General features: G+C 34.0%; 1 protein-coding gene across 1 annotated transcript in view; it reads left to right on the top strand.

Annotated features, from left to right (window-relative positions):
- LOC114338187 (non-structural maintenance of chromosomes element 4 homolog A) overlaps nt 1-5,116 on the top strand; it is a 59,634-nt gene extending 54,518 nt beyond the window's left edge. The window contains exon 5 of the mRNA XM_028288775.2: nt 4,989-5,116. Coding sequence (XP_028144576.1) covers nt 4,989-5,036 — 48 coding nt within the window. The 3' untranslated portion in view covers nt 5,037-5,116. The remainder of the gene's footprint in view (nt 1-4,988) is intronic.
- Nucleotides 5,117-16,095: the final 10,979 nt, after the last annotated feature.

The raw sequence follows: 16,095 nt of genomic DNA, 5'->3' as shown, positions 1-16,095 counted from the left end.
GAGGAGCAAATATTGTAACGTTGAGAAAACTTAAAAGATTACGTTCAACAGTTTCCAGAACATGATTTATTATTCTTCACTGCATAATCCATCATCAGATATTGTGCAAAAATGTTTTGCAAGTGGACAACGGCATTTCAATTATAACTAGTATTGTTAGCTGTATTAGTTCAATAGGATTAAATTACCGTGAATTCATAGCTTTTGGAAGAGTTAGAGACAGAACATACTGACGTCTTATACCACAATCAACAATCATATTCGATAATTAAGTTTAGAAAAGGTTCTTAGAAGATGCTGTGAAATAGGGGAGGAAATTATTTAGAAATTAAACACTGCTACTTTTCTAAATTTGTAAGTGTTCATCGCAAAATGAAACTTTTGTAATGAAATTCAAACTATTCATTGATCATATAAAAAAGAAAGAATTAGTCCAATTATTTCCCAATAATTTTATTTGGTCCGGATCTGGATTATTCTTGTGATTAGAAGTTCGGTGGTTTGGATTTTAAATGAGAGATATCTATGTCAAATATCAAAAAATATATAAGGTGGTTCTAAAGTTGTGCTTCCAGAAAGACATGGGCAAAATCGATAAAACACCCTGTAACTCAGTTATAAAAATCATTGAGGCAATAAATGTAGTATATCTAGAACCGCCTTAGTGACCTCTATTCACAATTTAAGTATTCCCGTTTTTCAATGAAACACCCTGTATATTTGCGGCAAATACCGTGCTTAAATAAGTGCGAATGTGGTATAGAGGGGTAGGGATATGGTTTGAAAGTTTTGAAATTTTCGATTTTTTTTATTAGTTTGTATGAAAATACATAATTTCAAAAATATTCTGTGAAAATTTTAGTTTGGCCGTAGGAAATCTACCAGAAATACAGCATGTTTAATATCCCTACCTTCGACTCGCTTTGCAGCAGCTTGTTGAGCGTAGTGAGAAACGTTCAACAGCTGTTCCATTTTCTTTTGTAAATTACTCTGCGATTTAAAAACATATTCCGGTGTGCATCACTTTACGATTTGACAGACAGAAGAAGTTAAAATAAAGAAAAATAAAAGTTTTCAAAACTAAACGTGTTTCTCTCAAAACTGCTCAACTGCTTTTTATAGGCGGTGGACATTGTAACTCAAAGGCTGCTTGACAGATCCACCTGAAATTTTTCATATATTTTCTTTAGTCATTTCGTGAGGTAACAATGACAAATGTGTTGATTTTCACTATTTCGGTATTTTCACTTCTGAAAGATATCAAAAACGCAAAAATCGTCAAAACTAAAATAAAAACTCGACAGTGTTATCTCGAGAAACTTATAAGCTAATAAAATATTTTTGAAATTTTTGTTTCATATGATCCAATAACGAGTTCTGATGTCTACTGAAAAATTCCTTTTTTTTAGGTGTAGGTTTATTTTTCAATAGTTGGTCTTGAAACATTTTTTTCGGATATTCTTTGAATTGTACTGAATATGTTTATTTAATTTAAAATTAAAATATTTCTACCATAGTTTCAAACAAATTAAAAAAATTGCTTAACATCCCCCCCTCCCCCAAAGTTAAAAATTCGAAAATATTGCGGCCCTGGGTAATAGACCAAAAACCTTTTGTGGCCCTTATTAAAAAAAGTTTGCCCACCCCTGGGATAGAGGATAGTACGAATAGCACGAGATAAGTCACCAAATGGATAAAGAAGTATTAAGAAAGAAGTAGAAAAAGATTGTGCGATAATTTAAACAATTTAGGAGGCTAATATTGATGAATAAAACAGGCTTCAAAGCCTACATGCAAGAAGGAAGAAGAAGAAGAAGAACTTTAGATCACTGTATTATAGAAAGTCGGAATATTTCAAAAAAAATTAAATATGGTTATAGTTGTTAAAACGATGACAGTATCATATATAATTTGTATCGTCAAAGGAAACCGTATGTTCGCCATACATCTTTTAAGAGGATCGGTACGTATTTTCGGCTGCAATGCTATTCAAATGTGGATTCATTTTTTTCGAATCCTGAGAAAACTAATAAGTATTTTTGAAAAATTTAAACGCAGAATGAAAGATTACGTTATTAGCGAGGGCCGAAAGTCCCTGAGAACTTCTATAATGTTTATTTTAATTAGTTACAGGGGTGAAAAACTAAGAGAAAATGTAGTGTGATTTTTAATTTCAAATATCTCATTCGAAAGAAACTTCTTATATATTCTAGGGGACTTTCGGCCCTCGATAATAATTATGTCTTTCATTTTGTGTTTAAATTTTTTAAAAATATTTATTAGTTTTTTCAGGATTCGAAAAAAATGGACACCATGTCCGTGGAAATCGAACATTCGCTATCTTTGTCATACAACGCACTCAGTCGAATATAATGTTATGACAAGACTCAAGACAGTGACAAGTAGAGATGTGTCCGACCCGCCATTTTGATATAGCAGTTCATTCTGCTACTGCTTTTTAACGCTTTTACGATGATAATAAAATCAATCAAAGAGTTGTTTATTAAATAGTATTGATAGTGTATTTGAAAAATAATAATTGATTTAAGGCGTACAATTAATAAAAAGTTATATTTTGTTTATATATTATTTATGGATAATCCAAGTATTTCAAGACATTAAAGTTCAAATAAAGGTATCATTTTATAAGAGTTTGTTCCGATAACCGTAAATAGGTACGAGTTTAGCTATAAAGTAAAGTGCCCATGGTGGCATAAAATGTAGTAAATGCTAATGCTTCAAGTACGTACTACATTTTTGAAGATTTCACTACACTTAAAAAGCATTTGCTTTTCTCCGTAGTGTTTGCTTCTATTTACCAGCCTACATAGAAGAATGTACTACGCTTTTGAAGTTATGTGCTTTTTAGTAGTATTTTGCTTCAGTTTAAGTGAAGTTGGTGGGTGGACGTCTTCGGCGTAGGTATTTTTTTGTTACAATATGGCAGCATTTATGAATTTGTGTCATAGAAAAATTTACAAACTAAGAAGAAGATTCTTAATTTTTGGGGTCATTCTTTTATCAAATAAAATTTAATAATTGTGAAGAAGATTAACAAATAACAATTGTTCATTTTTGTCCTCGCGTAACTTGTTTGTCGGTTCGGAATCTGAGTCACTCGTTTTTACTCATGTACAATTCTAATAATTAAATAATCCAACAAATAGTTTATTCCTTTAAACGAGAATAAAATTTAATGCGAAAATTCTTGGTTTACCGATAGATTTTATAGATCATATTTTCACTATAAATTTAAAATTAATTTGAAAAATACAATAGTAATTAATTTGATTTATGTAAAAAAGTACTTACTTCAATTGAGCTAACCGTCTATTTCTTCGCTTTTCAGTAACACATTTCTTGTAACAACGTCCCATATTTTAATTTGCGCAAATAAAGAAATAAATAAAGTCTTTATAAATTAATTGAGTAATACTACATTTATACAACGCAGTTCTTCACATGTTCAAACCTTATCTAAGCTTTCCGTACATTATTAAAATAACTTTACAACTTTTTTTCTTTTTCGACTATTTGTATATAAATAATGGTAACCACTGAATACATAATTAGTGAAAAAATAATCCTATCATTTATACAAGTAAAGGTTATCCAAGAAACAAGAACATTCAAAAACTGAACGAAACCGAAATAGCCATCTCTACCTTTCTAATGACAATGTCACTGTCAACCTAATGTTTACATCTGCAGTTTTCATACCAGTGAGAATTTTACTACACGTAATTTGCCGTGTAAAGACAGAAAAAGTAGGGATAGCCGTAAAATATATGCGAATTATGTACCCATAGCCTTAACAGGGCTAAAGAGAATGCACAACTTACTAGGCCCAGAATTTTTATAGGCTATAATATGTCTCAAATAGAAAAATGTAATAGAAAGATATTGAACGAAGTAGTAATATAAAGGGTACCCCCGTTAAAATAGTCTAATATTTCACTCCCAGAATTAAATATTTTTCATTTTTTACGTTTTATGTGATAAAAAATAAGACTCAGTGCAATTTTAACTCTTCGCCCCTTTCCCCCTCCCACACTGGCAAAAACGCCATTTTTTCGTTTTTATTTTTTTTAGGTGGGATACAATCAATTTAAAAATTTCAAAAAATACACACACATAATTGAGGCTTTTAAAAAAATGTCTGTTTTAATATAGACTCGTATGAGTGTACATAACTTAAACTTATTTTGTGTATTTTATCAACAACTATGTTGTTGTATCAACTATGTTGTATGTATGTGTGTGTATCAACAACTAATTTTTTCAGATTTTCCGTAAGGTGCGCCACCTTCAAAAATTCGAATAACTGGTTTTGTAAGGGGTTTTTGGGATTTTCCCCATTTTATACACTTTCAAATAGATCAGATCAAAGTTTTTTTAGATCAGATCAATGATTATATATAATTTGAAGTAACTGAGTTCTTTAGGACATTCAAAAATGGGAGGAAAATCCCCAAGAAACCAGTTTTTCGAATTTTTGAAGGGGGCGCACCTTCAGGAAAATCTGAAAAAATAGAAATTTAGTTTTTGATAAAATACACAAAATAAAAAAATAGACCTACAGCCATCTCCAAAAAAAGTTATACGTTTAAAAACAATAAAACGTCTTTTTGAGGTTATGTAGACTCAACCTACTTTCTATAAAAATAAGACATGTTTGGTAAAAGCCTCAAATATGCGTTTGATTTTTTTTTTTAATTTTTAAATTGAGTGCATCCCACCAAAAAAATAAAAACTAAAAATGACGTTTTTGGAGGATTGGGAGGGAGAAAAGGGTGTGGAGGGTTAAAACTTCGCTGAGTCATATTTTTAATCACATAGGACGTAAAAATGAAAAAAATTGAATTCTGGGAATGAGAGCATTTTGCCTATCTTAACAAGGGATAACCCTCTATCTTTTTGTGATATATGTTTCATTATAATTATGTGTTCTAACCTAATGGCTTATTTGGTTCTTTTTATTTTTTTAGAGGTTTAAGAAACCTGGATACCTTCAACAACATAAGAAAAAACTGTGATGATTCAGTGTACCTATAAAGTTTATTTTAATTTGAATATGTTTATATTTTTCCATAATAAAGATGTTTAACATTGTGAATACTTTTTTTGTTGTTTTTATTAGGAAAAGAAATATATTAATTTTACGAAAATGAAAGGCAGATATCGAGCACTGAGTTTATTAAATCTTGCCCAAGTATACTTTCGCTCCTAGAGCACCATCAGGGGCATTTCGTCAAATCAGGAAGTATAATAGACCAGCATTTCCTTGTCTGAATGGTTTGAAGAAAATATTTGACAAAGTAAGACCCAAAGATATAATTCAACTTCTGTATAATACAAGAGTTCCCTAGATATCATAAAAAATATTGAAAACATCTAACAAAACAACAAAATGGATGTCATAATAGGTGGACAACTTACAGAACCTATAGACATAGGCAGCGGAATAAGATAGGGAGTTGCTCTATGCTCTTCAATTATATCGTGGACGAAATTATCAAAAGCGTCAACAAAGGAAGAGGAAACAGAATGGGAAACAAAGAAATAACAATATTTTGTTACGCAGACGACAAGTTTGTTCCAACACAACGAAAAACCGCCATGTAACGATCACCGTCCTGCGCAGTAAACAAAATAACCCATGGAACGTATTATTATTTTTTGTTTACTGGAGCGTGATCGTTACATGACGGTTTTTCGTTGTGTTGGAACAAACCTATTGATAGCACAAGATGAAGATAGTCAGAGCCGTAACAAAGATGTTGGGGGTGATCTGAGGGCTCCTACCGGGGAGTCTGGGGGATTCCCCCCCCCCCCAGCGGAAGTGGGGGTCCGGAAAAATGTTTGATATTTAACCCCTTGAAAACGCATTTTAATGCATTCCATGACTGGTTTCTTGTATCTACATATATTACTATTTTAGTTGAAACAAAAAAATTTTGAAATCACCTTATTTTAAGCTAAATAAGTTTGAAAGTACCATCAATATAACATGTTTTCTGTTTTCAGAAAAAAAATATAATGTTAATTACATTATTCGGCTACAATGTAGGTTTGTAATCGCGCTAAATTGCCTATACGCAGTGTAACGCGATTAGAAACGCCGTATATTGCCTATAGGCAGTATAAAGCGATTACAAACATACAGTGTAGCCGAACAATGTAAAAGGCAATTTGCATTGTCTGTAAATAACAGAAATGTTATATGGAATGGCCCCTGAGGCATCCCTTCCTGGACTTGTATCCTGGACATCTTTATATCTTTACGAAATGTTTCGGGGGCCCCACCTTATCCCTGGCCCCCTCTTCCAATGGCATTTTAGGTTTTATTACGCCGAAATAACTAATTTCCTAAGTAATAATTTAAATTTTTATGTTAAGGTCTCGGGAGCCCCAGCTTAATTCAGGGACCCCTGTTCAGTTCCAATTGCATTTTAGTCGAAAAGACTAATTTCCCCAGTGAAAAATTAAAACTTTATGTTGAAGTCTAGGGAGCCTCCAAGGTCTTTTTAAAAGTGTGTCATTTAAAAATTTTTTGTTATCATCGGCTTTTAAAATACATATTTTTATTTTTCTTGTTAAAATCTATGCACGGCCAACCAAATGAGGGCCTCCTTTGGCCCGGGGCCCAGGGGCACTGCCCCAATGGTAGTTACGGCCCTGAAGATAGTCTGCAAAGATTAGTCCTCAGATTTAACATAAGAGCAAAATAATTAAAAATGACAATCTCGTCTCAGAAAACGAACACAATAGTAATCAGTAAAGAACCAATCGGGTGTAAAATAGAAATTGATAGTGTCAGTATTGAACAAGTAATGGAAAAATATCTTGTAATTACACTAACACTATATGGCGAAACCAACATATTAACACTGAGATGAATTCAAGAATTTATGAAGCCAGTGTAAGACCAATAATGACATATGCATCAGAAACTGCGACTTTGTTCGCTCTATTCACTTAATCTTACACTTCTGTTTCGAGCTTCATTACTACTTGTACTATTATCTGTTTCCCTAGCTCCAATTTACATCTTAGTAAATTTGTTATAACCATGCATGTTATCTTAATTTGTTGAAATCATCATATTACATTTTATGGCAGTGATACTAAATTGGTGACGCGTGCGTAGTAAATCAATTTATTTTGAGAGTTTAATATTGCGTCGGCGTCGTCTCCATCGCACATTATTTTAAGTTGTTTTTCTTCCATTTAGTATCGCTTTTTCGTTCTTACTTTTTTATTATTTCATTCATGATTAGGTTGAACAATAGGGGTTTTCATCGATTGTCATTTGTTTCGAGCTTCTGTCATGTGTCACATAATATATAATATATCTACGTCCTTAGACAAGAAAAGAGAGAGGACGGGTAACACTCATTTAATACACGTTCAAAAAGTGAAGCCAGTTTTTGGTTTGTTTGCCACCAAAAACATGGCGGTCACATCAAATATAACAATGGGTTTCCAGTGGTGGGTGTTCGTTGAGGGTTAAAATGTCATAAAAAATAAAGTAAATCCTCATCAAAAATTCGTAATAAAAACATATGTACGTATTGAAACATATGTACGTAATATGAGCAACTTAATAAAACATTTACTGTACACAAATTTTTCATTTTAAATACTCAATCCATAACAAACCCCAAAGATACGTCGCTGATCAAAATCTCTGGCGGCGGTTTGGCTTCATTTTTGGTCATAGGATTACTCGTCCTCTTTCTTTCGTTATCGTAAGTGTACGTCATACGTTTTGGTTTGTATCATTGGTATATACCAATAACGTACGACGTAGATATATTAATATTACGTGACACATGACAGAAGCTCGAAACAAATGACTGTGAATGAAAAGCCCTATAGGGGGCTCAGGCTCAGAGGACCTTTGCCTTCGGAACCGATAATTTATTAACGATGTCTTTAAAGTATGCATGAAATATTTAAATACTCGTGAGATTATTACCAAAATCTCGTTATTTTAATAATATTTATAAATAAAAAAATATGAAAAAAAATTAAGAAACGCTTTTCTTTAGTTACGAGCGAATAAAATTAAAAATATATTAAAATCAAGTAAAAAGCAAAAAATAAAAAAAATTCAAACTCGAATGGAATAATCGAACTTTCGATTATTCGAAAAAAACTGACAGATTAAATGTACAAAAATCTCACATATCCATCGTTAAAAATTGAAAAAATCTAACACATTCGTTAAAGAAAAGCGTGGGGCGAAAACCGTTTATTCGATGAAGACGCGCCCCACGCTTTTCTTTAACGAATGTGTTAGATTTTTTCAATTTTTTAACGAATATGTGAGATTTTAGTATATTTAATCTGTCCAACAGTTTCTTTCGAATAATCCTTCGAGTTTGATTTTTTTTTATTTTGGGTTTGTAGTTAATTTTATTATAATATTTTTAATTTTAGTCGCTCGTAACTAAACAAAAGCGTTTCTTTTTTTCATATGTTTTATTTTTTAGTCTTACAATTTTCAAACATTAAAATATATCGTCATGTTTATTAAAATATATGTATAGTATAAAACATACCTATAATGTACAAACATAAAAAGTAGTCGGAATCGGCAAAAAATTTGAAATTTTATTTTTTATTTATGAAGCTTAACGTAAACAATAATTAACATAAAAAGTGAAATTATGTATAGTTCATATAATTAGCTACAATGTGTAAAAGTTTCAATTTTCTTCATTGTAAAAAACAAGAGAATTTAAGTCTTTTTGCATTAAAATCGTTCTTTTTTATTTAAACAGTTAATAAACATAAAAAACATTTTTTATTGACTATTCGTGTATTGTTCCCGCGAATGCATGTGTCTGCAAATTTTCATTCATTTGCATTGAAGAAAAGGCAGTCAAATTAACGTCTAAAGATTTGACACAAACGATTGAACTAAAGAAAAGCGTTTAAATACGAGTATTCCCATATTTTGTATGTATATTAATATTTCATCATCATTGGATCCTTATGATGGGTCTTGGCCTGTTCTAAAAGCAATTTCCATTCCTTCCTATCCTTCGCAATGGTTTTCCAATTTCGTACTCTTAACGCTTATTAGTTGTCTTCCACCTGGTCCTTAAATCGTTCTCTGGGCCTGCCTCTTCTCCTCACTCCATCCGGTCTGAATCATCATCATCAATCCGTACTCGTCCACTGCTGGACATAGGTCTCCCTCAGCTCTCTCCATCTTTCTCTGTTTTGTGCGGCTTGCATCCAGTTGCTGACAATACGCTTCAGATCGTCAGCCCATCTGGTTGGTGGTCGTCCTCTGCTCCGTAGTGCTTCTTCACGCGGCCTCCACTCGACAATACATTTTGTGTCCATCGGTTGTCTGACAATCTGGCGACGTGTCCTGCCAATTCCACTTGAGCGACGCGATTCTTTTGAGCGGTCTGAATATTGGGTATTAATATATGTAGGTATGTGCATTATATTATGGTTCCGTAAACAGGATTTAATAATGTTGTTCATAAGAAATTCAAAAATCCGTTTCTCATAAGTTAATAATAACTGGTGGTACGGTTTTTCTTAAAACTGTTGACTTAAAAAGTATAAACTGTACACCCATAAATAAGTACGACTAAGGCATGCTGTATTCATAGTGATTTATTATTCTCTCTGTCTGAGCTCCCTCTCAATACCAAATAAAGTTTAGGTCAAATAATTCCACTTTGTTTATTTAGAGATTACTACGTCGAGATTGAATCATACATTATAGCCTAATGAAATAAAAAAAATCAAAATGTAATTCCGTACAGGTTGGAACAAATTTTATATCAAAGTTTAGATGAATACAAAAGATATTTTCAAAAAAGTATCTAAATCATATAAGGGGATCATTGTTTAAATCGTTAAAAAGGGATCATTTTGCACAATATTGACTTTTTTAACTGCTGAAATAATTTACATTTCAATGAAGGCCTTTAGGATTTTTTTGCAAAGTTGAAGGATAAATATTTCACCCAAAACTTACTAAATTCAATTTGACCCCATATTTATTTAAATAATTATATATAAAATTTAAAAATCAAATTTGCAAAAAATTATTTTTTGCGTTTAAATAGGCACTATAAATTATTTTGTTTAATAGGGAAGGTTGCGCTATGCTACCAGTATTAAGTAAAAAAAATATTTAAAAAATATTTAATAATTTATGAGATATTTAATTTTTTTAGTAAATGTTACTATAAGTATTTTAAATTGCAAAAACGCGGTTGTGCCAAAAGAATATAAATCTGTTTGAGGTCTCATTACTTTTATTTTTATGTATTTTTCCGATAAGTGTATCGATAAATTCAATTTTCAATTTAACTCCCCTCTAAAATGGCATTTGAAAATTGTTCTAATTTGTTTATAATTTTTTTTTTTTAATAACGTCGCTGGGATTAAACATTTTGAAATGCCGTTTCGATAATTGGGTTCTTGGGAATTTTTCACTAATAAAAATTTTTTTTGTCGTTTTTTCTTCTTTTTTTCCTTATAGTAAAAACATAGTTTTGCGTATACAGTATACAGTTTCATTAAGAATGTCCAATAATATCTGTGTCGTAGATTCTAGACCTCAAAATATTAAGATTTAACCAAAATCTCTTAAATAAAATATGGCTCCTTATTGAGTTACAGGGTGTTTTATTTAACAATTTAAAAATTATTTTTGCACAGTATTTTAAAACTATTCGACGTATCCTTTTCATAATTGGTAGAAACTGTAAGTACTATTATACTTGCTATGAAATTATGTTAAATACACGTTTCCGGCAATTACCAGAGGCGTACGACAGGGGACAGTAAATGGTTGACCCTTCCCAAATTCTACGTCACTGGTGAAATTGCCATTTTAGCACAATTTTTAGATTCTCCAATAGTCGCTATGTAAATAACATCATCTTCACTCGTAACGATAAAGTCATTAGTTTTCGAGATATTTGAAGTTAAACATGTTATTTTGATTAATGTATTGTCCCGCTTAATTTTTAGTTTCAAATACCTCGAAAACTAATGATTTTATCGTTAAAAATGAATAATATACACTTCAGTTTAAATGATAAAATCATTATTTTCGATATATTTGAAATTAAAAATTAAGCGGCACAAAACATTAATCAAAATAACTGTGCCGTTACATGTTTAACTTCAAATATCTCGATAACTAATGACTTTATCGTTACGAGTGAAAAGTATGTTATTTACATAGAGAGTACATATTGAAGAATCTAAAAATTGCGCTAAAATAGCAATTTCGCCAGTGACGTAGAACAGGCCCGGACTGGGCCGCCGGCCCACCGGCCCGGGGGCCGGTGCGCCTTTTGCCTCCGTTGGTATCTATCCATTAAAAAAATTAAACGCTGAAAAATTTTTTTTAATCTTTACACAAAGATTAGGCGGCAAAATTCCCCTAAAAACTGTTTTTACTTAATGAAGAAACCGAAACTGCTACAGAAACCTACATAATAAAGCCAGTGGGTACAACAAAATATAACTTGTATCAGGTATTAGATAATCAAATAGCACAGATACTACGCGCGGCGCCCTTGAAGACCATTTTTACGATTCGGGTGCCTTTCGTATGTATCAATATTCGCTGTTTTTATTATAATACATAGGCGCCCTCGAAGACCATTCCTACAATTTGGGCGCATTTCGTAGTTATCAATTTCCGCTGTTTCTGTTATAATAAATAACTTAGATACGACGCGCAGCGCCCTTGAAGATCATTTTTAGATTCTGCCGTCTTTTGTAAGTATTAATATCCGCTGTTTCTATTGTAATAAATAGCTTAGATACGACGCGCAGCGCCCTCGAAGATAATTTTTACGTGATGGGCGCCTTTCGTAGGTATCAATTTCCGCTGTTTATATTAAATACTTATAAAAATGATCTTCGAGGGAGCTGCGCGTCGAATCTAAGCCATTTGATTATCTGATACTTGATACAAACAGTGTTACATCCCACAATTGGCCTATAATACATATGTGTAGTTTTCTGCGCTCCATAACTACATTATACATATAGGATTGTTGTGCCCCAGAATCCTAAGTAATGATGCCAGTGGGTACAACAAAATACAACTTGTAACCTTGTATCAGGTATTAGATAATACATAATCAAATAGCTGAGATGCGACGCGCGGCGCCCTCGCAGACCAATTATACGATTCAGGTGCCTTTCGTAGGTATCAATATCCACCCTTTCTATTACAATATAAGAGTGTTACATCTCACAATTATTGGCCTAAAATCTGAGTGCAGTCTTCTACGCTCCATAAACTACATTATACATATAGGATTGGTGCGCCCTACAATCCTAGACAATGAAGCCAGTGGGCATAGTAGAAACGCAACTTTGTCAGAATGTGCAAAAAGAGGCCATTTCAATGTTTGGTATAAATGTTTAAGAAATTCGATACGCCGCCTTTAAAAATAAGAGCTTTCCGATATTGTAACATCTCATTAATCATTAGTAATCAACTTGCATCTTGGTACAGTTAAAATTATTAAAGAGTAAATTATTAAGCAAGAGAAATTTAACTTTTTTTCTACTTTTAAGGACAAAAATTTCATTTCCCAATTTCATTAGCGAAACCGAATTCAAAATTATTATACACATCATTTTTGAAACGCTATTTGGTTAAAATATCTCATATTTGTTGGTAAAAAATATATGAATTTGTCTGGACTAAATTACGGTTTTGTTGATATCAGAGGACTTGGTATTCACACAGTGTTGCCAAACTGAATTTTGTTATATTCGGTTTAAATTTTCTAGCGAATTTCAGAGCCGACTATACAACAAAATTTATCAAACCTAGCTCGAAAATACACGGTTTATGTTACCCACATCCTCGCATCTCTGACCAATCAAGCCGAAAGCATCCTTCTAAAAAACCTCCTCATTTAAAAACCTCTTTAGATCGATATCCCCATCTTCCCGTTTCTTTCTTTTGCTCGTTAGTTCAAAACTCACATATGACTGTACATGACTCACACTTATGTAAACTGAGCGATTCTTCTTCAAAAACAGTCCAAATTATGACCGTATTTAGAAGGGACGTTGAAACCAGCGAAATGTCCAGAAAGGATTCACTATTTCTTCTCTCCGAACGTAGGTTTGATGTGTGAGATTTTCTGCTATGATATGTATACCTTCGAACCTGAACAGGATTTTTTCCTTTGTGATATCCCTGTCTATATCAAATATGTCCCCCTGGTCCTGACAGTCCCGGACGTTCTCTATTACGTTTCCCTCCGTGCGAGCCACGATTGTCTTCTTTAGACGCTCGGCCTGTTCTTTCCATGCCACTTCGAGGTTTAAGTCCCGTTCCTAGTCTTCTTAGCGCTTTTGACGCCAATTGGACTCTTCCTCGTGTCTGCACTACTTTAGTTTGGCTTGAGGATTACTCTGCGCAGGATTTTCCACTTCCCTTCACGATCACCTTCTGCGTCACTACGTTCATACTCCACCAGCGCGAGGTGAAGGTCCATACCCAGACGACTTCCAGGAGCTTCCTGAGGTTCCTACCTCTGTAGCCTCCTCTATACTCTTAGGGACGCCTCTCTCTCTAGTCTCCAGTGTCTCCATGTCTTCCCTCAATTTAGAAATAATTTCCAGTAGTGTCTTGTCCCTTTCCATTTTCGTCACCCCTTTCTCTACAGGGACCACAAAAATATTCTGAAGATTTCCCCGGTTCTCTTTTTTCTGACTCTACCTTGTAATTTCGGTTTTTCCTGATCAGGTCGTGGGACCTTTCCCCCTCACCTAAAATCCAGGTTCCAAGACCACTACTAAGTCGCCTGCAGGTTTATTTCCTCTTCCCGGTTTGGCGGCCGTAGAGTAAAGTGATCATCTTCCAACTCGACTTTATAGTGTGTTAATTTTTTCAAAGCCTCTTTTCCCTGAGTTCAGGACCGTTGCGATCATTTGTCTCTTTCTTTCACAAGTTATTGGGGGAAGAACTCTTCTTCTGTGTGGACACACAGGCGACTTCTCTTCTGTGTGGGGCGACTTCTCTTCTGTGTGGGGCGACTTCTCTGAAAGTGACCTCCATGTCTTCGGTGACTCTTTTAAGGTTTTTACCTCATTCTTGATTTTGACTTTCGCATTTGTATGGTCGAACATTAGTTTCACTAATGATCCTTTCAGCTCCTTTGCAAGGTTGCCTCCGCTGAATGATCCGTCTTTTTTAGGTCCCTGACCGGAATTCTTTCAACATATCCCCTTTTTCCGAAGTCTGCTCCTTCCTCTTTTCTTCTTCGCTGAGTACTTACCCTTTGTCCCCTTCACTACTTATGAACACCATATTATCATCTCCTTCATAGTTTGTTCCAGCTGCATCACCACTGGTGACTCGCTCAATTGTCCCTTCGTTTTGTTTTATTTTCTCCTACGTGATTAAATACTTATCCATATAGTTCCCACGAATCTTCTTCTTGTAGTGCCTATCCGTTTCGGATGTTGGCGACCATCATGGCAATCTGCACTTTGCACACTGCTGCTCTGAAAAGATTTGTAGTGGTTGTGTTGAACCACGTTCGTAGATTTTTCAGCCAGGAAATCCTTCGCCTTCCTGGTCCTCGCTTTCCCTCTACTTTTCCCTGCAAGACCAGTTGCAGCAGTCCATATCTCTCACTGTTCCTCATGATGTGACCGAGGTATTCGATTTTGGCTGTTTTTATTTTGATTAACAGCTCTTTTTCTTTTTTCATTCTCAGCAAAACACCCTCATTAGTAATGTGGTCGGTATAAGATATCTTCAGGATTCGACGATAAAGCCACATCTCAAAAGCCTCAATTTTCTTGCAGGTGGCGTCTGTGAGAGTTCACGACTCAACTCCGTACAACAGTATAGGAAATATATAACATCGTAGTAATCTGACTTTTATGGGTATCGACAAATCATGACATTTGAACAACTTTGCCATTTTTTGAAATGCAGATCTTGCTTTCTCTATCCTACATTTGATTTCTATAGAATGGTCCCAATTTTCATTGACGTTCGTACCAAGGTAGGTGTATGTTTTTACTCTTTCTATTTGTTGACCATTCACACTGATTCGTCCAAATTGCTGTTCATTCTTAGAGATCATCATACATTTGGTTTTCTTAGTGTTTAGTGAAAGTCCGTATCTCTGACTGACTTCTGCGATTCTGCTCATTAACTCCTGTAGGGCTTCAGAACTGTCAGCGAATACCACAGTGTCGTCTGCGTATCTTATGTTATTGATACATTCTCCGTTAATTCTAATTCCGGCTTCAACATCATCCAATGCTTCTTGAAAGATTTCCTCAGAGTAGATGTTAAACAGCAGTGGGGATAGTATACATCCCTGACGGACCCCACGTTTGATTTTGATATCGTCGGATTCTCCTGCCTCTGTTCGGATAGATGATGTTTGATTCCAGTACAGATTGCTGATAATCCTTAAATCACAGGTGTTTATTCCAATATTGGTTAATATCTCCATCAGCTTGTCGTGCTTTACTGTATCGAACGCTTTATGGTAATCAATGAAACATGCATAAATATCGCAATTCACGTCTCTACATCGTTGAAATAGCACTTGTATACTAAATAGAGCCTCTCTTGTACCCACTGCATTTCGAAAACCAAACTGTGTTCGGCTGATTTTTTCTTCGCACAGTCTATATATCCTTTGATGTATAATTTTTAGAAATAGCTTTAAAATATGGCTCATTAAGCTGATGGTTCGGAAATCACTGCAGGATACGGACTTTGTTTTCTTTGGTAAAGCAACAAACGTCGACTTCAACCATGCTTTTGGTATTACTCCGCTTAAATATATGTCGTAAAATATTTTGGTTAGGCGTTGAGTACCGTCGGTGTCAAATAGTTTTATGAGTTCAGCATATGCATTGTCAGGTCCAGGAGCTTTGCCATCTTTTAGTTGTGATATTGCTCTTTCCACTTCACCTGATGTGATTGGTAAGTGGTCATCACATATGTAGGATGGAGGTTGTTCGGATCTAGTATCATCAAAAAGTTCCTGTATGTATTTTGTCCATATGCAGATTTCTTGATTTCTGTCTGTGATGATATTCCCC

This window comes from Diabrotica virgifera, chromosome 6, assembly GCF_917563875.1.
Source record: "Diabrotica virgifera virgifera chromosome 6, PGI_DIABVI_V3a".
NCBI lineage: Eukaryota > Metazoa > Arthropoda > Insecta > Coleoptera > Chrysomelidae > Diabrotica > Diabrotica virgifera.
The sequence above is the reverse complement of the archived record's forward strand: the minus strand, read 5'-3'. Positions and strand labels throughout refer to the sequence as shown.